The 23351-nt window shown below is 39.4% G+C and overlaps 1 protein-coding gene across 3 annotated transcripts in view; it reads left to right on the top strand.

Moving 5' to 3' along the window:
• AP4E1 (adaptor related protein complex 4 subunit epsilon 1) overlaps positions 1 to 23351 on the top strand; it is a 564842-nt gene that overhangs the window by 19281 nt on the left and 522210 nt on the right. For all 3 annotated transcript variants that reach the window (XM_044077456.1, XM_044077457.1, XM_044077458.1), the window contains exons 2-4: positions 3646 to 3717; positions 14161 to 14284; positions 15764 to 15837. In XM_044077456.1, coding sequence (XP_043933391.1) covers positions 3646 to 3717; positions 14161 to 14284; positions 15764 to 15837 — 270 coding nt within the window. The remainder of the gene's footprint in view (positions 1 to 3645; positions 3718 to 14160; positions 14285 to 15763; positions 15838 to 23351) is intronic.

The raw sequence follows: 23351 nt of genomic DNA on the forward strand, positions 1-23351 counted from the left end.
AAGAACAGTATAAAGGTGCTGTTGGGTGTAGTTATAATTTACATAAAGCCGTGAGATGGAGAAACATAAATGGTACTTGAATCAAAAATATATGGTTAAAAGGGAAAGAAGAAATGTATTGTTTTATGATGGAAAAGCTGCTGATAAAGTAACTAAAGAATGGTGGAGCAAATGTTGAAGAAAGATAAACGCATAGGGGAAGAACAGGAATTTATTGCAGGGAAATTGAAAAGTAGGAGAGGAGAAGACATTTTAAGCAAAAGGAGAGAAGGTGCAGAAAAGGGCAAAAAAAAAAAAAAAACAACTTTGTATTTCTCATGTAAAAAAAGGCAATTCACCGCCATTAAGGTTTGTTATTAAAGTGGTAAATGGGTGGTAAGTAAAGAAATGTATGTAGGATTGATTCTTTGTTATGAAATGTGGAGTTATGGAAGTTGGAGTGGAAACTATTACAAATTTTAAATAGTACAGTTGCAAAGATACTACAGTTAGTCGAGACTATTTTGAAGAGGAATAGAAAAGAAAGAGGTAGAGCAGGGAAATGAAGGACATGATGTATTTAAGACATAATTTTTTGGAAGATTATAATAAAAACAACATTTGGGATGCATGCTGAATGTTGAACTAGCACAGACATTGGACACCAAGCTTAAGTAGTTGCAGAAAGTTTTGAAATTTTATGGTATAAATGAAGTTAAAAACAGTGTAAAGTTTACATTTATTTTGTAATGACTATCATGGTAAATGTATTAGTAAGTTGGCTGGAAATTAAGAGGAATTTAAACCTGCATCTCCACTTATTCCTTTAGTATTTAGTCTGTGTTAAATTATTTTCTTCTCAATGTAGCAAAAAGAAGGGAAAGGTTGGGGAGAGAATATTCAGAGGGGGGACAGTTCCCTGTTATGATGCCCTGCTGATATGATACAGTGGCTTTTGATAATGTTGACAGAGTTGTTTAAAGGTATTAGAGTGACACTTGGTGAGGAAGTAAAGGTTTTAAAAAAGTAGATCATAATTTAGGGAACATTCCTCCGTACAAAAGATGGAACCAAAAATTGATTAAAGGTATTTGAAAAAAAAAAAATAAGATAATTTTTATGAGAAAGTTTTGATGCCTTTTTGGGAGGAAGGCATACTGTCCAACTTCATTTTTATTAAAGTGTATTGGTCATGTTATGAATAACAAACCTTTGAATTTAGCTCTAACCTTACTTTCTACATCAAAAGTTGTACAGTTTGATCCTGTATAAAGTGCGTTATTTTTGCAATTTATTTTGTGGAAAAGAGCGGCCTCCTGGATTTTTTTTTTCAGAGATGAAAATGCCTGCCATGACATCATGAAAGACCAAACCCACAATGCCTCACTCCATAAATTAATGTACAGACTGCTATATTTTTGTTGTTAAATGCATCAGTAATAGTTGTTTACTTGCTAGAAAGTTGCTTTATCAACTAGGTCTTGTAGGAGAAACACCTCGCTGTGAAAATGAACAGTTATTACACATAGTAGTCAATCCACATTGTAAGTTTCTGTTCCAAATAAGTTAATTGTTTCTGCTTACTCATAATGCATGGTAGTCATATGTAAATCACTGCCCAATACTCAATGACATCATTTTGTGGGTGGGGTTATAGAAAGAGTAAACAGTTGACACTAAAAAAAAATCAAACACACTAACTTCATTATTTTGCAAAAGCACTTGTAACTACAAGATGAATAGAACTAGAAATTAAAGGAATTGTAAAACACAGATGCTTCTGAAAGTGGTAACTACACTTTAAATATGAAAAAGGTCCATGGACCAGTGTGCTTACCTGGTTGCACATGTTTAAATTAGTATGTACTAGGTATTGTTATAGTTTTAGAAGGGACAGAAAATTAATTATTGCTCATTTTTCATCTGCCCAGGTGTCGGATGGAAAGCACATGTACTGTGGGTATAACCAGTGTTGTATATAGCATTGCATACCTAGAGAGATGGAAGTGTGATGGTAAGATTGTTCTTGAAGAGATGCGAAGGACAGTAGGCAAAATGGAGGTGTGGAAATGTAGGTAAATGTTGAAGGGATTATGAAACCTAGGTGTGGAAATGTAGGTAAATGTTGAAGGGATTATGAAACCTTGAGGTTGATTAATTGAAAGAATAGTTAATGGTAGTGGAAGACACTTGAAAATTTTTTTCTGGAATCTGGTTGGAAAGCTGCCTGTAAGAAAGAAGGAAAAATATATAGGTTAGGTAGAAAAAGGAGAATTTAGGGCTTCACCTGGAAGATTGGTTATGCTTATTAGAGGTTGCAGAAAAGAAGAAACATGGAAACGCCTGTTCCTGTGCACAAAGTTATTAAAGTTTTTTGTATGTTGTTAGTAGAGAAATCGGGACTCCGAAGACTAAGAAATATTAAAGAAGAAAATTTAGGTATACAGGAAATATGGTTGTGATGAAAATTATGCAATGGAAATGGCACACTATGGCAGGGGGATGGGCAGTTCATACTTTACCCATAATGGCTACCTTTGTGACTGCACTCTTTCCCCACTAAGAGGAAAAAATGAATTGCTCATGAGCCTTCCCCCCTGTATGCTGTATAAAAGTGGCATTCGCTGGGGCTCCTTCAGAACCTCTGCAGTCTCCCCCTCTCAATCTTCAGGTAACTGGACAATTTCTTAAATGTCCAAATGTGACTTTTAAATAAATTCTTGTGTGGTCATTCTTTTGATCTTTGTGTGCCTTATCTTTCACAGTGTGAATAACAAATGTGCTACAATAATATGTGCCTTTTATTGAAGCTTATATAATTGTTTCACTGTTGTAGTTTATACTTCCCTAGCAGGTAACTACGTGTGTGTGTGTGTGTGTATATATGTGTGTGTGTATATGTGTGTGTATATATATATATATATATATATATATATATATATATATATATATATATACGTGTATGTATAAAATGTGTGTATGCGTATACACAGATTCACATTTATACAGGTTTGTGTGTATGTAATATGTACGTTTATATACGTGTGTGTGTGTGTCATATATATGTGTATGTATGTGTGTGTGTGTGTATATATATATATATATATATATATATATATATATATATGCACGTGTAAATATATGCATACATGTGTACATATTTATATGTATATAATATGTGTGTATACAATATACACTTATATACGTACACACAAACACACGTGTGTATGTGTGTGTGCGCGCGCACGCATATATATAGTTTGTCATATGATCCTCATGACAGAAAAGGGTCCAGTGGGATCAAGGTTTTGCTTGGTTAACAATTGAATAAATACATTAAGTATGTCAACATTAGCTTTGATGTATGGGGTATACCTAATAAGTATTTGAAGAATTGTGTAAAGTTTAGTGTTATGCAGAATTCATAGACATTGATTTGTATGTTTTGAAATGGAAAGCAGAGGTTTGCATATTAATTAGAAGTGCTATCACCATACATGTCTGTCTTCTCAGATCTGTGGCAGTGAGGGATCAAGGTTCTTGACAAATGTTCCTTCTGTATGTTAATATTGTGTGCAAGGGCATGTCTTATAGGATTGAAAAATGGGAGAAGTAACAATTGTGAGAAGTTGCATGTTTTCATAAAACAATTTTGCAATTTTTCAGGAAGAAGAAAAATTAATTCGGAGAGAGCTAGCTTCCCTGAAAGAACAAGTTGCATCCCCTAATACAACACTGGTAAGACTGTATAACTTTTTATTATGATTTGTTTTCTCCTTTCATTTGGTCTCTATTAATAAAATGTTCATTTGTAAAATTGGGAGTAACCTTGGTATAGACATTTTTTTTGCTTATTTATCCCTCCTGCATTTTGACTGTCAGCCCAAATTCCCCATTCATTCACTCCTCCACTGAGGTGAGTTTGCTCAGTGGAACCATCATTTTGCCTTTGGGGTGGTTGGATTTTTTTTTTTCCAGCCCTAATATCTGTATGCACACTTGGCTATGTGACGGAAGGTGGCTTGCAATGAGCTGTCCACAGTGGGCGTTTCCTCATTTACGCAAGGGACACTGTCATCAAGCAGTCCTGCCCATTAACCCCAAAACATGAGTTGTTATTCCCCTGTGTCTTATCAGAGAAATAGCACTTGCCCGGTGTACTACTGAGTGCGTGCAGCCCTGGGCCATCCTCTAGGAAAGGTGAGTAGGCTATTACCCTTCTTTCTTCTCCCTCTAATGACGGGCTCCTCCAGTTTTGGGACTGCTATTCAGACCCTTTTCTCCAGGGCTTCATCCTTGTTACCCCACAGATTCAGACTGATATAGATATTTAAGGCATTGTAAAGTTACTGCCTGTTGTTTGCGGTGTATTTCTGATTTCACATCTTCTCAATTAAAAATGTTACTGCTTTTTTTTTTTTTTTAAAGCAGCAAAATATTTTTTACAATTACTACTAAATGCAAGAGTGAAAATTAGCTTGGAATGAGTGCAAGCAGCCAGAGTAAATGCACGAAGTATAAATTGTGAAGATAGAAAATCCCAGGTTAGGTATAGAAAGTCCTTAAAGGATGCACTGTATAAAGATCTGATAAGCAGTGGTTCATCTTTGGCAATGTCTGCGAGTAAGACTTTCCCATGCTGCTTGTGACCTTCCTGTTTCATATCATGCATGCTGCACTCTTCAGGTTTTTCTTTTTTACACAAAAAATATTCAAAAAACAGTCCCAGGCTACCTTCGCAGACATTTTAGAATTTAACCGAACTTGTGTTTGTTTTGTTGTTGGAGTACTCAGTTTTCTATTTTCTTATTCTTTCTCTTACCTTTTAGTCAACAACATTGTTTTAGTAAAAGTTAATCTGAGAAAGTGTTTTTCTTTACTTCATGCACAATTGAGCATAGACTGATTCACCTGACAATATCCATGCCTTTGTTTAGGAAGTGTACCATTAGGTTCACCCTTTGTTCAGGTGAAGTATATAACCAACTTCTGTTGTTCTAGTTTTGCAGAATTAAATAAGCGACACAATAAGAGATTTCACTAAAGGTTACTTACTTGCTCAGATTTTGTCATCTTCTTAACCTGAATTAAAGTCTGGTGAGCTGCCTGACTCCTCTTAGACCTCTCACTGTAAACGACCGTTAACATTCACTAGTTAGTCTCTACTTTCTAAAATAGTCTTGTTATATTTCTCTTACATCATTTAGTTCTTTGACAGTTTTTTCTGCTTCTAAAATTGATGAGGAGTTTGCTGCAGATATTTCCGATTATTTAAAGTCCCATGTGTTTGGCCATGAAATCTATCCCTTTTGTAGTCACTTTGGTGCATCCTTAAACCATAGATTCAGTTGTACACACTTGGGTCTCTTCTCTCACCAGACCATAGTGTTGCCAACTGTTGCCATTAAAAAGCTGTCGTAAGCCATTGCTAGGGCTGAAAGAGGAAGCTACTTCCCCAACCCTTCTATTCTGGGGAATCAGACGTATATTTTTCTACTTGGAGCTTCTTATTTTACTGGCTGTGATTTTCTGGCACATATGGTTTCATCTCCAGACCTTGATTTTGTTCAGCCAGCTCTGGCCAATAAAATGCCAGTGGCTATGCTTCTGACATTGGTAAGTAAGGGCATAATTGCATCTGATTCCTTCTTTCCTTGCACCTCCTCAGGAAGAATCAGTCTTGTTGATTTATCCCAGTTGTTGATCATTTCTAGCCCTTTTGATGTCCAGTCTCTTAAATGCCCATTGTGCCGAAAGTGGGATGATACCGTGGTTTTTGGTACTGCTCCTCTGGAATCCTTAATATGTTACATCCTTGACTGTGTCATACTGAATTTGCTTCCATCCATATTGACAGTAGTGCTTGTGTCTCCATCTCCTGGAACTTTCAAACCAGTGTAGAGCTTCCCTAGCAGCAGCTCCTCCAGTGGCAGTGCCAAGGTTTCCCAGAGCCCCTGCAATCTTCTCCCAGGTGCCCAACCAAAAGCATGATGTATTCTTCAGGTTCTGACCTACCACAATGATAAAACCCAGGAATGTTCTGTCTAAGACAAAACATAGAGTCCTCAGAACATTCCCCAGATGAGGATTTTCAAGAGGAAGAATAGTCTGATTTGCCTCTCTCCCTTCCTGAAGACTCCAGCTTTGGGGAGTATCTGCAGTTTGCATAGCAGAAAGAAGGTTAGCTCATTACTGCAGGAAGCTTGCATATTTACTCTGCAAGTTATCCTGGTTGGTTCTGCCCTTGGTGGACATCCTCAAAGTAGACAACATATTCGCTTGCAAGAACTTAGATACAATTATTCCTAGTGCCATAGAATGTGGACCATATTTTTGTCCACTAGTGTGTGTTTAATTTGGGTAGAGCCTCCCAAACTGGATACCAGTACCTCCTGTGATATTGATGAGAGAGAATCTAATTCCTTGAACTCTAGCTCTCTCTCCATCACACAGGAAGTCAGAAGTAGTGAACAGGTTTGGAAATGTGTTCATGTTCACCACTCTATCCTTATTAGCACTGAACTGCATTGCATCCCTTTCCAAAATGTCTGATGAAATGCACCATGCATTGGAGGCATTACTGGATGGGTCATTGAAGGAAGAGTTGAAAGGTGAAGTCATTGCATCCGTAAGCATGAGCAGCTGGGCCTTTGAGTCAAGTTGCACTTCTGCATCTGCTTTGCTTGTTTGTAGTAGAGCAATTGCTGAGTTAAGCATGGACCAGGCTGGGAAATTAGAATTACTCATGATATGTTTTAAGCTTGGTATAAATGTTGGGGAACTTATTGATCCCAACCATTAACCTCACATTTAAGTATTTTGTTGACACTTCGTCATGCATCAGGGCTTGTAATAGTTTAGTCCGTTAATGGGTTTTCATCTATGGTATTCTAATTATGTAGTCCGTCTCTTAACAGAAAGCTTTGCATCTGTTTTATTGAGGGGAAAAATACATTTTCTTTGTTCCTCAGTGGCATCACAACAGGGCTAGAGTAGGGATGAACAAAATGCCCACATTTAATTTTTGGTATCCCTCTTCACCTAACCACAGGGATATATCCCTAGACTTTCATGGACTCACTCTGGATACATCAGTAGTCTCTCTGTCAAAGTCTATGGACGTATCCCCATGCTTACTCCTATGCTGATGTCAGTGAAGGTAAAGTTCAGTTAAATGTGTTGGTGCCATCAACTTCGCAAACAAAAGTATTTTTATGATTATTTTTTTCTAAAAAAGTAGTACTTATGGTTGTAGTAGTAGGTGGGAAGAATAATTTCTGAAACTGTAAGCACCACATGCTGTGATACAAAAAGTAGTTACGAAAATGTCACCACAACACACGCAAAAATCACTTCATGTGTACTGAAACTTATTGCTTGTATATGGTTTCCCTGTCTTATGGGTAAAACTACATATTTACTAAAGAATTTAACTGATGAACTACTCTCTCTTATAATTGTTATTCATTTAAGCCAACTAAGGCCACTAGACCCAACCATTTTAGAAGGGCAACCTTGGATGTACCATCTGATTGAGAGACTTGCTCTTTGGTACAGAATGTAGAAAAATGACAAATTCAGGAAGCTAGGCCTGCAACACTAAGCTTTTGAAGCAGCTCATAGATCTGATGTTGTCTTCTTCATTTCTCCTCATGATAGGGTCTGGGATCTGACCTTCGGATCTGGCTCAACCACATTCCACAGACTTGGATCTGACTTTCATGTTCCTCCCTCTTACCCATAATACTGTACATCCACGGGAATAGTTCCAGATCTCATTTGCTGCTTTAGCATCCGGACGTGGCTCTCATGCTCTCAAGCTGTGGGGTAATTTCCTTCAGGATTTTTTTGCTAAACTCTGCTTAAATTGTAGTGCAAATCCTCCGTGTTTTATTTTTTCTCAGTCTAGTGTGCATGTGATGTGTGATAGATCTTTCCTGTAAAAAAATAAAAAAAAACAAAACATCTTTCGCAAGTTCGTTTTTTTCTCTAAACTTTTTAAAAAATTCAAGACCTTAAAGACATAAAACTTACCTGTAGTTTTCGTAGTTAGGTCTGTGTCAGTAACCTTGTTTAGGTTATGTCAGCTAGGTTTGACAGTTTGTTTTTGGTGGGCTTCTGGTCATGGCTGACAAGCCTTCACCGGGTTTCAAGCGCTGCACTTTTTGTGGGGATATAATCCCCAACCAGGATGCCCACAAGGAGTGCATATATTGCTTGGGTGCTGATCATTTAAAAGTGGATTTTTCAGTTTGTGCTTCATTTAACCCATGTCTGTTATACGACCGAAGAAACAAATTGATACTTTGGGGCCTTCTTCCCTCCTCGGCTCCAGAGGCTCCAACACCTTCTTTGGCTTCATCTTCTTCCTCACCGGCTACCACCAAAGAGGAAAAAAAGAGGTTTGTCCTTGTTTCCCTGAGGGAACTCTCTTGAGACTTAGAAGTCGAAGAAATAGTCGGATCCAACTTCCTTGGACCCAAAGAAATTGCCTCCCCCTTCGGATCCATCGGCTTCTTTGGCTCTAGCAGATGTCATTACCATTTCTCCTCCACCTACGTCAGGTGCTATGTTGGATCTAATGTCTCTGGGTTTGAGGGCTTCAACAAGGTCCTTGGCCCTTTCTCCTAGATCTAAACATTCCTGACGTCCCTCGTCAGATTCAGTAAAGGTCCTCCAGAAGTTGGTCCAAGGAAGATATGGACAGGATGATGAGATTTCTCAAGGCCCATGTCCAGACGGGGGTAGTCTGAGCTCTATCACCTGTTGGATCCATGAGCTACCCTGGCCATACCATCAGAACTCCTCCTCCGATCTGGCTATCTGTTTCTGAGTCACAGAATTCGGGACTGCCATGTGTGTGGTACTCGGTACAGGGGAACCTCCCTTCCTCGACACTGACTATTCCCTTGACTGTCCCTGTTCCAGTTCTCTCATAGCAGAGCAGATATCGGAGTTGTGGTGTTGGTGCTGGGTCTGGGGGACTGCAGTTGGCTCTGTCTTTCCCGGAGCTATCACTTCCCGTAGGTGCCTCGGCACTCAACATTTCGGGTCTGATCCCTTCTGGAGGTCATGGATCCATGGTGAGTCCTGCCTGTTTTCCCTTTGTGGTTTCAGCTTTGGGGGAGACAGAAAGGACTTCAGCTTTTCAGATAGTGGAGAGGTGTTTCTCCCAAGTTGGAGATCCAACAACACATGTCCCTCAGTCCACCCCCATATCCCTTTCTGATCCAGGCTTTGATCCCATTCATCCTGCTATGAGTCTTCCTGTCCTGTGCAGCCTCTAGGAACTCCCTGGTCAGGAGGGATCCCCTTCTTCCAACACTTTCCCAGAGTAACCAGCTGAGGAAGTCCCTTGGAAGAAACCGTGCAAAAGGAGGCATGTTGACTCCCCATTGGAGTCTTTAACAGAGGACATTGACTTCAGTGAGGGGGAAGGATACCCCCAATCCCCACCAGAAGACATCTCCTTTGAGGAAATATTAATGATCCTGACACAGAAAGGTGGGTTGTCTGCCCAACTTCCATCCTTTGAGGAGTCAGTTGTCTTAAAAGCATTTGGGACAGGTCCATCTACGTCCTATGTGACCCACCCCCCCGGCAGACATGCTGGTTGATTGTGTCCCTCCGAGCATGGAAGGAACTGAACACCATTGAGCCCATACCCAAATGACTTGATAGTTTCTGGTAAGCCCTGCAGATAGGACACATTGGAGTAAGGGTCTCATAGTAGATGCCATTGTGGTGGTGGCAGAAGAAACTGCTGATGTCCATCTGCCTGACAAGGAGCCCAGAGCATTGTAGAGGTTTGGGAAGAGTGTTTACTTCTCGACCACTTTTGCACTGAGGCTGTTAAACTACCCGCTCATTTTATCTGGCTTCAGAGAGATGTGATCAAGGAACTCTCAGCTTCTCTGTCAAGAGTCCATGCCTGCAGAGGAATTTAAGAAAGTTTCTCCCAAGCTGACCACTCTGTCGCCAACTCATCGATGAGGTTGATCTCCTAAATCAAGGAGGGTACCTTGTGAGCAGCTGTTTCAAGACTTTCCCTAAGGAGGCATGCCTGGATGAGACTGTCATTTTGCAGAGCCTTTTAAGGCAGCATTCAGGAATGCTTCTCATGATGTCTCCTCTCTTTTGGGCCATCAGTTTGAAATGCAGTTAACCCGCAGAGAAAAGGATGGGAAGACCCTTTCTGCTGTTGGAATCAAATTTTCTACCCCCCAGAGGTCCTTCTCTAGGAACCAGCTTGGTGGCAAAATGCGATTTCACAAATCCCAAGGGCCTTTCCAGGATCCACTTGAGAACCTTCCTCTAGAGGCAGAGGAGAAGGGTTTGATGGTAGATGCCGCCCTAGAGGCAGAGAGGGTCAGCAGAACTAGGGCTTTTGGGAATCCTTAACCAATAAGCCCTACCAGTGCTCCTGAAGTGCTGCCTGACTGTCCATCTATGGAGGTAGTCTTGGGCCGACAACCTTTGCATCCATAAGTCTGGACCCAGTTGGCTCAAAAGCATTGGGTGCCAAGCGTAATATCCAGAGGCTATTGCATTCCCTTTTTCTCTTCTTCTCCCAAACTTCAAAAGCCTTCCCGATGTGCTGCTCGGTCAAAGGGAACAGGTATCACAGGAAATTCAACAACTGTTGCTAAAAAGAGTCATCCAAGAAGTCCCAGACGAACAAAAAGGGTTCAGAACCTACTCCCCCTTTTTTGGTGCTGAAAAAGACAGGGGACCTGACTCATCCTGGATCTAAACAAGCCGAACGGATATCTAAAGAAGTCAAGGTTCTGAATGGTTATCGTTCAGTCCATTCTGCCACTGTTGCACAAGGACTGGATGTGCTCGATTTTACGCGCTCTTGAGATCTGTCACATCAAAATAGACAGGTGGTCCAGGAGATATCTGCACTTCCGACTGGGAGCCGGTCATTACCAGTTCAGAGCATTACCCTTTGGGCTTACCACAACCTCCCGGGTGTTCACCAAATGCACGACAGTGGTAGCGGCTCACCTGAGACTCAGAGGATTCAAGATGTTTCCATACTTGGACGATTGGCTCCTGACTGTTTCCACAAGGCATTGGCTAAACCAAGCCAGGGATTACTTAATCCAGTTGTCACATTCTCTGGGCATCACCATAAACATGAGCAAATCCAATCTGACTCTGATACAGAACCTAGAATTTATAGGTACACAGCTCAACACAAGGGATCAGATAGTTTCTCTTCCTTTACACTGAGTAACTACTCTGAGAAATCAACTGCAGGAATTGTTAGCTGAACAGGACCCCTGGCTTGATTGGTCTTACAAGCCCTAGAATCCACGGCAGCAGCTATTCTCTTAGTTCCGCTAGCCAGATTCTTCATGCGGGTTCTCCAGTGGACAGTAGAGACCCAATGGTCGATTGTCTTTCAGCCATTGTTTCTTTCAGCCACGGTTTCTTCACATTAGGTTGACTCCCATTTGCAAACATCGCCACAGTTGTTTGATACAGTCAGACAATCTCATTCTAGGCAGACCATTCTTGAACAACCTCTCCCTATAGTCACCATGACCATGGACACTTCAGTTCAGGTGGGGGGGGGGCATTACAATGGGAAGTTGGTCCAAGGCACTTGGTCCCCTACCGAGACCAGGTTGTATATCAATGTCTTAGAGATAAGAGCAGTCCTCCAAACATTGCAAGCCTTTTAGGATGATCTCCCATTAGGGATTATTGAAGTACACACCGACAACATGTCTGTTGTCTGGTACTTCAGCAAACAAGAAGGAACCTGTTCTTACCCCATGTGCATGCAGGCCATGAGGGTGTGGGAGTAGGCGATAAATTCAAACCGCCTTATAGTTGCAAAGCGTATCCTGAGGAAAACCAGCGAATTAGCAGACTGACTCAGCAGATCGCTCCTGGTTCTGCACTAGTGGACCCTCAGTCAATCAGTGGCGGACATGATCTTCAACCATTGGTGTCAACCTTGATGAGACTGCTTTGCATTTTCCCTCAACAACAAATGCAGCAAGTTCTTCACTCTGATCTCTCCTCTGGGGAAGTTCCCGAGGGATTCAGTAGTCTGATATTGCCCCCCCCCCAAGTCTCCTGTATGCCTACTGTCCTCTTACTCTCATCCTGAAGTTCCTTCAGAAGGCAAGCAGGCTGAAGATCTCTGTTATCCTCATTGCCCCCATCTGGCCTCATCGGGTGTGGTTCCCTCTCCTATGGTTTCATCTAAAATATCCTCCTTGGATTCTGGTACCAAAACAGGACCTCCTGTCTCGCCAGTCAGGGATGCAGCATCAAAATCTTCATGCCCTCAAACTGACTAGACTGACTGTAATGCTTGATTTCTCCACTTCCAGCCCTAGTGAGACAATCCAGGCTTAATTCCCTAGTCCGAAAAATTCTTCTAGACTCACAAAAGGCTTCCACCAAAACAGTCTACACCAGTAGGTGGAAGAGATTTGTTGTTTAGGCCATGAGCAGAAGCACTGACCCTTTTTCAGCCCCAGTTTCTGACGTTTTTTTGTTTCTTAGTACCCTATTCGAGGAAGGTGCTAGCTTCTCAACTGTTCAGCTTCAGTTAGCTGCTATTTCCAGTTTTTAAGCTGCAAGTCAATCCCATTCTCTGTTCACTTTTAGGCTATGCCAGTCCTTCATGAAATGTGCTTTCTTATTAAGGCCTCCAGTCAAGGACCCATCTCCTCCTTTGGACCTCACTCTTGTGTTGCAGGCTTTGACCCAAGGACCCCTTGAACCAGCAACAAGTTGCGACATTAAGTTTTTGTCTTGGAAGACAGACCTTTTTGTGGCTATAGCTTCCACTGAGGATTTCTGAACTACAAGCTTTATCATCTAAGCCTCCTAACATTGTTTTTCATTAAGACAGAGTGTCTTTACACACCACTCCTTCCTTTATGCCCAATGTGGCCACCGAGAACAATATCAGTCATCCATCTAATTGCCAGTGTTTTCCGAATTTCTGTAAAGGAAGTATGTTCTCCATCTTCTAGACATTAGATAACTTCATTTTTACCTGTACAGGACCAAATAACACAGGAAGTCTGATCAGCTCTTTGTAGCTTTTTCATCTAATAGACTTGGACAAGTGGTGTCTAAAATTCATTTTGCCAATTGGGTACCTGGCTTAATTTCATACATTCACTCATCCAAAGGATTGGAATTACCTAGACCTCCCAAGCACATTCCACCAGAGCTATGGCTACTTTTTCGGCTTTCTATGCTAGAACCTCCATTGATGATATTTGCGCGGCAGAGACATGGTCTAACAGTCCCACCTTTTTTTATCGTACTACTAGTTGGATATCATATCTAGGTGCAGGGCCTCCTTGGGTTTGAGGGTGCTCCAGCATATCCTTCCATGAAGGCCAACTGGGATCTACGTATCTGGGGACTCTGACCCCATCATGAGGAGGAATGAAGAAGACAACAGATTAAAAGGTTATGTCTTACCATAACTTGGCATCTGTATCGTCTTCCTTCATTCCTCCTCACTTTCCCACCATCCCCCTGCCTCCTTTGTTCTAGAGGAACCTGCATTATGAAAGGACTCCTAGGTCCCATGTCTGAGCCTTTTCTGCCATTCCATGCTGTATGGTGGTGATGGATGTATGAAATCGGCAAACTCAAACTGAGGTGTTTGGGTGGATGTAGAGCATTATGGGTAGGAAGGAGGAGCTTGAGAGTCTGATCAAAGTCTGTGGAATGTGACCAAGCTGGATCTGAGATCTTATCATATGGAGGAATGAAGGAAGACAACACAGATGCCAAGTTATGGTAAAACGTAACCTTTTATTTTTAACCCTCTGATGTAAACTACTAGAGTCAGTGATCCATATAAAGTGACTTAAATGAAAATTATTTGAATGATAATTGAATGAGTCCTTTTATCCCTCTTGTTTACTCTGTATTGTAACACAATGGATGATTAATATGTATTTATACCCACTTATTCCATGGTATAGAAGAGTGCTAATGATGCCATAGTGAACAGTGATTTAGGAGCTCTGCTTTGCCCTTTGATCAAGAATTGCTTTTTGGTGATTAATTTCATGAGGAGTGCAATTGACTTTTCCACTTTTGATCTGGATAATAAACTTGTCATGATATTGAAATATTTCTGCACTGTAAATATTTTTTCACATCTAAAACATTGTTTTCATTTTTCAGAAACAGATGAAAGAATGCATAGTGAGACTTGTTTATTGTGAAATGTTGGGCTATGAAGCCTCATTTGGATATATTCATGCTATTAAACTAGCTCAGCAAGGAAGTCTTCTGGAAAAAAGAGTTGGTATGTTTTTGTTTCATCTAGTTGTCTTTTGTGGTTTAGTAACATTTTTAAATGCTGTGCATTTAATTTATTTTTTTAATGTAGCATCTGGCAGTTAATTCAATAGAGAAAATTTTTTTTCTGCAGTTTCCATTTTTTATTGAAGCAATTTATTCTGCAGCATCCTTTGCAAAATGGTAACCATTTGAAACATCAGGACCAGCTAGACTGAGTCCCCAAAACATGCAGACTAAATGGACAAAAACAGACATGTATACAAAGTCCGAGATGGCAATTTCCAGGAATATTTTGTTTTTGTTTTTTTCACATTATGGCAATACTGAGGTTTGCACCCTGAAAAAAGTTGTTAGAAGTAGAAGAGTAATCTTCAAGGTTTGCTGTTTTCTTGAATTTTAAGTCTTCTTTTTTTTTTCCCTGCAGTTAGTTGGCAGTCTCGTTTTTGAGTGCTGACATATCAGTAGGTAGACTTGTAAATGTTCTTCTTTCGGCTTTTCCCGGTTAGGGGTCACCACAGTGGAACTCCAGTCCGCTAATGATTGGCAGTAGATTTTTTATGGGTGCCAAGGTGCCAATTCGATGCCCAACCTTCAACAAAGGCACGCCCATTCTACGCATATCTTTCGAACGCCACTGTTTTTGTCATTTAGTCAGAATTATGTACCCGACATAAATTTTTAAGCACTGTAATGCAACCCAGTAATGAAGTAAATTGTTAAACAAGTGTATTAGGCAGTTCAGTTAGTTAGTTTTGGCTGTGTAATTTATTATTGAGAAGCTATGAGCAGCTTTTTTTTTTTTTCTTCTTTCAGTTCGCTACTCATAAGTGAATGAGTAACTACTGTAAACTGCCCTGCAGTCAGATTTGATTTTCTATCTTTAATTTGTACTGCTCTTGAAATTGTGTGCATTTTCTAAACAAATATAAATGGCAGGCTTCTAATAAATATCTGCTTGTATGTTTCACTAGTAAACCTAATCACTTCAATTTATATTGCAGTTGAATTCTATATTTTCCACATGAGTATAAATTAATTCTTAATAGATATCATTAGTAAAACATACAAGTAGATAAATTCAGTGGTGAAGATCCGTGGCAAAATGTTTGCATTTTTAAATGTTAATTACAAACTTTTCAAACATATAGCAGAAGCTTACTTCTCTTCGTTATTGAAGAATGGGCTTTTCTATTTTACAACTTATAGAAAAATGTGTGTACATACTGTAAAATATGTATAACTATCTGGTAATCTATTATAGTTAATGTCCTGTTTATCAGTAGCTAATAATTGTATTACCTGGTAATGTTAACAAGGGCTCTAAGAATTTAGATTTTATGCTAGTGTAAATCATTCTATGTTGACCATGTTAAGGTAATAACTTTTGTAACAATGCTTTCCTGAAGTTGTTTGTTGCACACTAATGGTTAAACTGCAGTGATGTGGACTTAAGAAGTAAATAATGCTTCTAATTTGTTTCTAGGTTACTTGGCAGTTTCTTTGTTTTTACATGAAAACCATGAATTGCTGCTTCTGCTTGTCAACACAGTTCTGAAGGTATGGTATAATCAAAATAACTTGCCATCTCTAGAGGAAAATGTCACATTTAGTATTTAACTTCTTGTGTCATAGGAAACCTTATGTATTGGTTAGAGAAGTTTCACTTCAGACCTTATAATGGCTCTGACTTGTAATGTCAACAGCATTTTCAGCTGATTGTTAAAGGGTGACATTGTATCTCAACCCTTTAGAAACTAAAAGGGGGGCATTGTTTTTTGTAAAAATGCTGTTTAATTTTTTTGCTGTCATCTTTCTGTTTTGTAGCCATGAATGCTGTTGGCTGGTCATGTTTTGGCTGATGCAAGTAGTATACTCTTTGTAAATTGTATTGTATCATTTGTAAAGCTTGCGTTGTAGATGGAGTTAAAGATCTAAGAACATTTCCAATACTTCTTGCAGAAACGTGTTCAATTATTTTACAGTTGATGATAGAAGATGTAGGCAGTATGTTGCACATTCTAGGCAGGTAATATGACTACCAAAAACCTGCAAGCTAGTCTTAAGTATTCATCCTACCTCTAACCTCAAGTGTTCAACCCCAATGTTAACGGGTTTTTTCACTGTTCTTACTTTGAGTGGTAATTATTCCGGAGAAAATGTTCTCTTATTAACCATAACTTTCTTTTCTTTTTACCATTTGTAATGTTAGTGAGTAACCTAATCATCCATTTCCAGCTCTCTTAATCTTGAAATGTTGTGCAGAACTGAATCTGTTGAAACAGGTCTAGTGAATGGATTATGTGCTGAGGAAGCACCTGCTTTCCAATTAACAGTGGCTGTTTCTTTTGCTAGTAATACACATTTTAAAACTGTATAAAATACAAGTGTATGTTACCAGGCTTTTAGGCATTGATCCAGAAAAATCAGAGAACACCATTGTTTTGAAATACTGGTTGGTGGTGTTTCACTGAAATTAAGCTTCAAGTAAGCCTCATTGATGAGACACTCTATTACCATTGTCTGTCCTGTTTTATTGTAAAGCAATTCCTCATTTTCCTTTGTGCCATTCTTGATGCGGTTGTTTTCAGGAGTTGTACAAGAGACAGACGAAAGTATATAGAATGCTGAAGTACTACTTGAGTAGTAAGTCTTGCATGGATGCTTTAAAAATGTCAGGTGAAAATGTGCAATTTTCACTATTGGAAGTTTTGTATGTTGCAGAGCCACTTCATCTGGAAAAAAATAAATAAGGTACTATATAGAGGATATCAATAGCAACGGGTGCTTTTGGGCTGCAGCTGTTCTACATTTTCAACAAAACATTTTTTTATATGTATTTTAATTTGTTTGTTGCTGGCAGAATTTTTTTAGCTGCAATTCTCAGTAACCTCAGCTATCCTACTGAGCAGGAGTGCCACTCAAGTAAACAAAAATGCTAGGCCATGTTAATAGTAGCCCAGATTCAGGCTGTTATTCATCCAGTTATCCCTACCGATCATATTTAATAATAGCACAGTTGATCTGCTATGATGTTTGGTCAGACTGCAAGACATAGCAGCTATTAAAAAAAAAAACTCATTGAGGACTTGCTGTCTTGTAGAGTCTTTACTATAGCAGTCACAGGAATAGCCTGGTTTGTCTTTTCCCCACCTACTACTATGATCCTGAGTTCCATTGGTGACGTCAGTTAACTAACTTGTGAAACTAAGGCGCATAGTTGAGTTCATATTATCTGGGCATTTCTTTTTAAGTTTGCTCATAGAAAGCACAGGAAAAAGTACATTTTTTTATTTTGTAACCAGTGCTGTAGAGCATTAAAGTGCATAATTTGAGTCTGTAACACTGATCATCCTTTCAGATTAAGGTGTTAAGTGGTTTAAGTGCATAGGCATGTTGATGGACCAGCTTATTTCACATGTTCTGTTTATTACATCTGATTATTGCAATTTGGTTTACCTGTGTTTCCTTGTTTCTATTTTGTGTATTCTTTCTGAGAGCAGAGTGGGGTCATTATTTCTTTCCTTTTCTTCACAAACAACATTAGAGTTGTACAGGGAAATTAACTTTGCATTTTCTATGTGGGAGAGCATTCAGTATATGATAACAAAAGGCAATTAAGTGATCAGTTTTAAAATGTCATTAATACGGCTTGTCTAGAGGGCAATATTTCTGTCATAGAACAACAAGCTGAAATTCGTTAATATGATCAATTATATCTTTAACATTACAATCAAGCATCAGAGGTTTATACTGAAAGTGGCTGTTCTGTGCAAGTGTATGTCAGGGGAGTTAGGTTGAGTTTGAAAGGAAAGGGCATTGTTAAATACTTGATATAGATTATCAAGGACATATTGCATGCGTCTGTGAGCAGGTTGAAACATAGAACAACCAGTTTGTTGTATTTCATTCTTTCACTTTGTCTCACCAAAAATAAGTCGCCTTTTTGTGATGCAGTCTGTTTGAAAACAAAAGGCACTTACATGATCACTGTTTATCATCAGTGTGACTTCTTGGGAGGCAGTGCACATTTCTGAGTGCAGCAAGCTGAAGTGAATTACTATTGCCATTCTACTTATATTTGTTTGTGTTATGTCTTCACTATGCTTGTAAAAATCCATTTTTTGTTTGTTATTGCATTATTATAATTTCACAGCATCCTTGATGCAGATGTCCTTAGATTCAGTTGACAAGTTACACAGAGGTGTGGCTTCAGTGGATCAAGATAGATATATACGTATAAGCCTGATTAGTTTTTTATTGTAAGGGTGTGGAAATGATCATTATGGAATTAACCTACATTCTCTTGATCAAATCAGCTAGGATTCATCAAGGGGCTATGTAACTCAGTTGACTTAATTGAAAAAAGTTACTAAAACAAGGGACAAGGATAAAATGGTGCACACTGCATATCTAGACCTTGCGAAAATGTTCAACACCATCCTGCACTCTGGTATCTCAGATAAACTCTTTCCCAGCTAAATGTCAATCCCTATGTAATTTGGATGACCAATATATAACACACAAAGTTAATTTGGGTGTCTCTCTGTCTCTCTCTCTCTCCTTCTCCTTCAGAAGACCTGTCACTAATTGTATACTGCAGGGTCTAGTCTGTGGGCCACTCGCTCTTCTTTGACATTTATTTTTCAGAGGTCAAAGCTAATGTTAAGGGTTTCTGGTTGACCAAGTTGGCAGACTACTGTAAACTTGGTGCCATCAAAGAGGGCCTGTCCCAGTCAAATAGCTAATGTCAAATCCATGGGCTAAAACTAAAAGCCAAGAAGTGTATAAATGTATCCTTTAAGCATGACTCCTCTTAATAACTTTCACATTGATAATGCACCCCTGAAACTTGATCCCATAGTTAGGGATGTGGGAACCTATGTTGATAATGAACTCTCCTTTGATCACAATGTAAACATTGTTATAAGGAAGTCTGTTTTCATTGCACATCTTATACCTAAAGGTACTGCATCAGGTTCAGGAGGGTGATTGTTTTGGAGTACTTGACACTCATTGGGCCAAACACAGAGCATAATGCCCTTTTCGATATGCAGGTGTCCAAACACTTGTCACAACTAGAAAAAACACAATGCTTTATCAATAAAAATTAAGGCCTTAAATCATAAAAAAATGATGCATGTAAAAGCCTTGTCTCACTGTCATACAGGCTACTGAGAGACAACTGCTGCCTCACATATGGAGCTTCACTAGCCCCTGACTTGTTGAATCCATTACAGATTTGTATATCCAGTGGTATCGTAAGTACCGACTCAAGATCTCAATTTGTTTTGCAAAATAAATAGAACATGGTGGAAGGATAGAAATGCATCACAGAGAAAACAGCTTCTATGGAACTATCTTCCACTTCACATAAACAAAGTACTTCTTTTACTCTCTTTAAAAGAATGGAACAAAAGGACTTGAATATGATGGTTGTCATATGGCAGCAGTGCAACTGAATGAAGAACGAGTAGGTGGAAAAAAGTGAAAGTAAAATGAAGAAATGTCTGGTGAAGGGTGCTACGGGTACCATTTCATATGTTGAGAATTATGTGACCTGTGGGTGGCAGTAGTAAATACTTGCATGAGTAAAAGATGAGCACTTGTACACTAGAATTTATACTAAAGTTGTCATCTTTTCAGATTCCCAGAGTAAGGCATTTTTCACAGAAATGAGAGATTTTTTAGGCCAAGCCATATCCACAATTTGAGATGTTTGTATTGCTTTGTATGACACTAAGGTGTTTCAGCTAGAGAGCAGCTCTTTATATGTGATCTTCTCCTAAATCCTGCTGAAGAGCCTGATTGCCTTTATTTTTTAAATATTTAGGCACAGACCTGCATTGTTTCCCATCTGTTCCAGAGGCTATTTGTTTTTGTCCGCAGTGGTAGCCACCATGCTGTCCATTTGCTGCAGACATCCTTTTGTATATCTGTTATCCTGAGGGCAGTGCTATGCGGTACTTGACAATCGGCTGCTTTCAGAGATTTGAGACCAGTTTCTGTGGAAGCTAATCAATCCTAAGGTATGTTGCCTTCTGCTGTGGAGTATTTCCCTTTTCTTGGGCAACTTTTCTGCTTTGGGTTCTTTCTGTAGTTACTTGTGACCCATTTTCAGATAGTCATCTTAAGCCCAGCCAAATGGCTCTTTAGGAGTTGTAGAGAAAATTCTCTCTTTTGCTCTAATGACCATCTCTGCCTCGTCATTTATTTTTGGGGCACACTTTTTTTTTTTTTTTAATGTAATTTATGGTTTCTTGTCTCCTTTAGATAGAAACCGATGTCTTCACTAATACTTCCACTTATCTTGATATTTAGAGATTTGTGGACTGGATGTTTAGTCCTGTTTTTATTTTTATATGAGGCCTGGCAGTCTTGTGTATTCCACTTTGAATTATAATGATCCTGGGATGAATACTCTTTGGCTGACATCTCTTTTTACTCCAGTACCTCTTAAACTGGAAGGGAAAACATCATGTGAATGTTTTGTAAAGTTATACCTTGCCTACCTTTTGTCTCTGTATGTTGGTTTCATGCATAGGAACCATGGGGGTTTTTACCTGGTTGAAAGACCTCTTAATCATTCTGGTGTCTTTTTCCTTACAACTTTGTTTTTAGGCTTGGTTTCTTGGGACTTCCCCCCCCCCCCCCCCCCTTACTGTGGATGTTCTCCAAGGAATTGTCACTTGCCTGGACTCTCTGGGAAAGATGAAAGGTGTCACTGAGATGGATGCTTAGTAAATCTTTAACTTGGTCTTTTCCTTCAGAGATGCTACCTGAGTACCTTGGAATAGTTTTAGGGGGGCAGATAGGTTACCAAAGTCTATTTCTGTTTTCCAACAAGCTGACAGGAATGCTTTCCAAACCAGCCACTCATAAGGATTAATTAGGGTCTTCCCCCTTCCTGTTACACTTTGAGTTAAGTATTTCCACATAGGCTGTAGACAACATCGAAGTTTTCTTTCCTGCCACTAGACAGGGTCAGTAAATATGGACACGTTGGGGCTTGGAACCCTCATTGCTCTGTCCCTGTTTTCACGTTTCAGTTTTACCTCATCCTTATCGACTAGGCACTGGAGAAGCTTTGGAAACTACTTAGCCAATTTTTTTTTGTATCTAGGTGTAGTTCTTGGTAAATGAAGGGTACCACTGGCAACCAGAGTCTTTTCTTTGACTGCAGCTTGTGTAACAAGTTCCTGTATATCCTTTAATAGGTTTCCATGTCAAATCCTTTACACCAACATAGACAACTTGCATGTCTTACTTGTTCTTTTTGTTAGAGTTTTTAGGGCCTTTGAAATGGCTGCAGTATGGGCTATTGAGAGACTGTTAACTGTAACTCTCTTCCTTTTTCCAGCCCAGTGAGAGTAGAGTCAGTGTGCTTAACAATAGAGCCACCAATTACTAAGACATTTCTAGCCGATGATTTGTGTGATTTTATTTTTTGGGTGACATGTTAATGAAGGGATGCATATAGTGAATGGATATTTGAACTTTCATTGATACCTAATCTTAGGAGTTATAGAAGGCATCAGAGTGTAACAGTTGTGTTGTCTGTATGTTGCGTTTGAGTGGGTGGTAGGGGTTTGGCAAGGGACACCTTCAAGTTAGCTAGATATTTGCACATGTCACAGATGGAATCATGTAGGTTGCTCATTTTCCCTTGATATCTGTTGTGGAAATGCAGAGGCTTTTACATTTGGAGACAACTAGGTGCAACTCTACAAGTCCACACAACACAGCAGCTCTGCATAGCTTTGTGCAGCTCTGAGCAAGTAAACTTGACCTTCGTATACTGGAGTCAGACACTGAGAATAAGGGGAATGATGATATTTTACCAGTACTGACTAGGGAAAAATGTATGTACCCATCCTATCCCACTGTACAGCCACAATTGCTATGACTGTGCACTCAGCTCAACTTGTAGTTATTTAAAACAATAGGTTTAAGGAAGTTATCTAGTCATAAGCAGTTGTAAAGCTAAGGCAGTGGTGCTCTGTGTCCTAGAAAGAGCAGTAATTACTGCACTCTTACTATAATATCTACTATTTTCCTCTAAGGTGGCCCCACACCAGGCCTGGATATTTTATTACAGACTAAGTTTGAAAAAAAAAAACACAGTAAATCTGACATGGTGCTATTTTTAGGTAGAGTTTACCTAATGAGCATACCAGTCTAGCAAATGTAACAAATCTCAGATTGTGTGATCTGAGCGGCCATTCTTAGTGCTAGGAGTTATACCATTAAAGTTCCTGATTTGGAGGTGCTTCTGCATCAGGAACATATCCACATGTGTGTAGTTACCGAAACATGGCTCAAATGAAAAGAGAGCATACATTCATGCTGGGGTTCTCTGCCTACCATGCTAGTGACCGCACTGGTAACTTTGGTGGAGTCTTTGTTCATCCTGGACTGTATCCCCTCATAACTGATCACTTGTGACCCCTCCCCCAGTGAACTTAATGAACTTCAGCCCAGCTTTGAGAAGACAAGCTTTCAACTTACAGCTTGTTACTAATCTCCTCCCATGGCTCTTCACTGTCATGAAAATGTCATTATATTTCTTGAAAATATCTCTGTAAACCATGGTACTTTTATTCCTTGGTGACTTCATTTACTGCTTCATAGACTGGAGTACCTACACCTCCAACGTAGGGTGTGCTTAACATATTTTTAGACTGGGTTAACAAAAGCATATAGGAACACATTGCCCACAATCCCACTTGAGATGAAAACATTCTGGATCTAGTTCTTACTAACTTAGCTCCATGGTCTTCTTTTTCTTTGGTTATCCTCTCCTTAGTTTAATCTGACCACAGATTGGTCAACCTTACCCTCAGAACTTCCACTACTACTCATAACAAACATCATCTACTTTAGAGGTTGCAAAAAAACAAATTTCTTAAAATTTTATGATAAAATCTCCAAATATACCCATGAAAAATTCTCAGTGGACCATGAATATTCTGTCACACCAAGGCTCTATATGCCCATTTAGATAAATTCAGTGACCTAATAGTCCATACTAGAACCAAATACAGTGTCAGATTCAAGAATAAAACCACCTTGGC

This window comes from Protopterus annectens, chromosome 7.part0 (genome assembly GCF_019279795.1).
Source record: "Protopterus annectens isolate FY-2018-M chromosome 7.part0, PAN1.0, whole genome shotgun sequence".
NCBI lineage: Eukaryota > Metazoa > Chordata > Ceratodontiformes > Protopteridae > Protopterus > Protopterus annectens.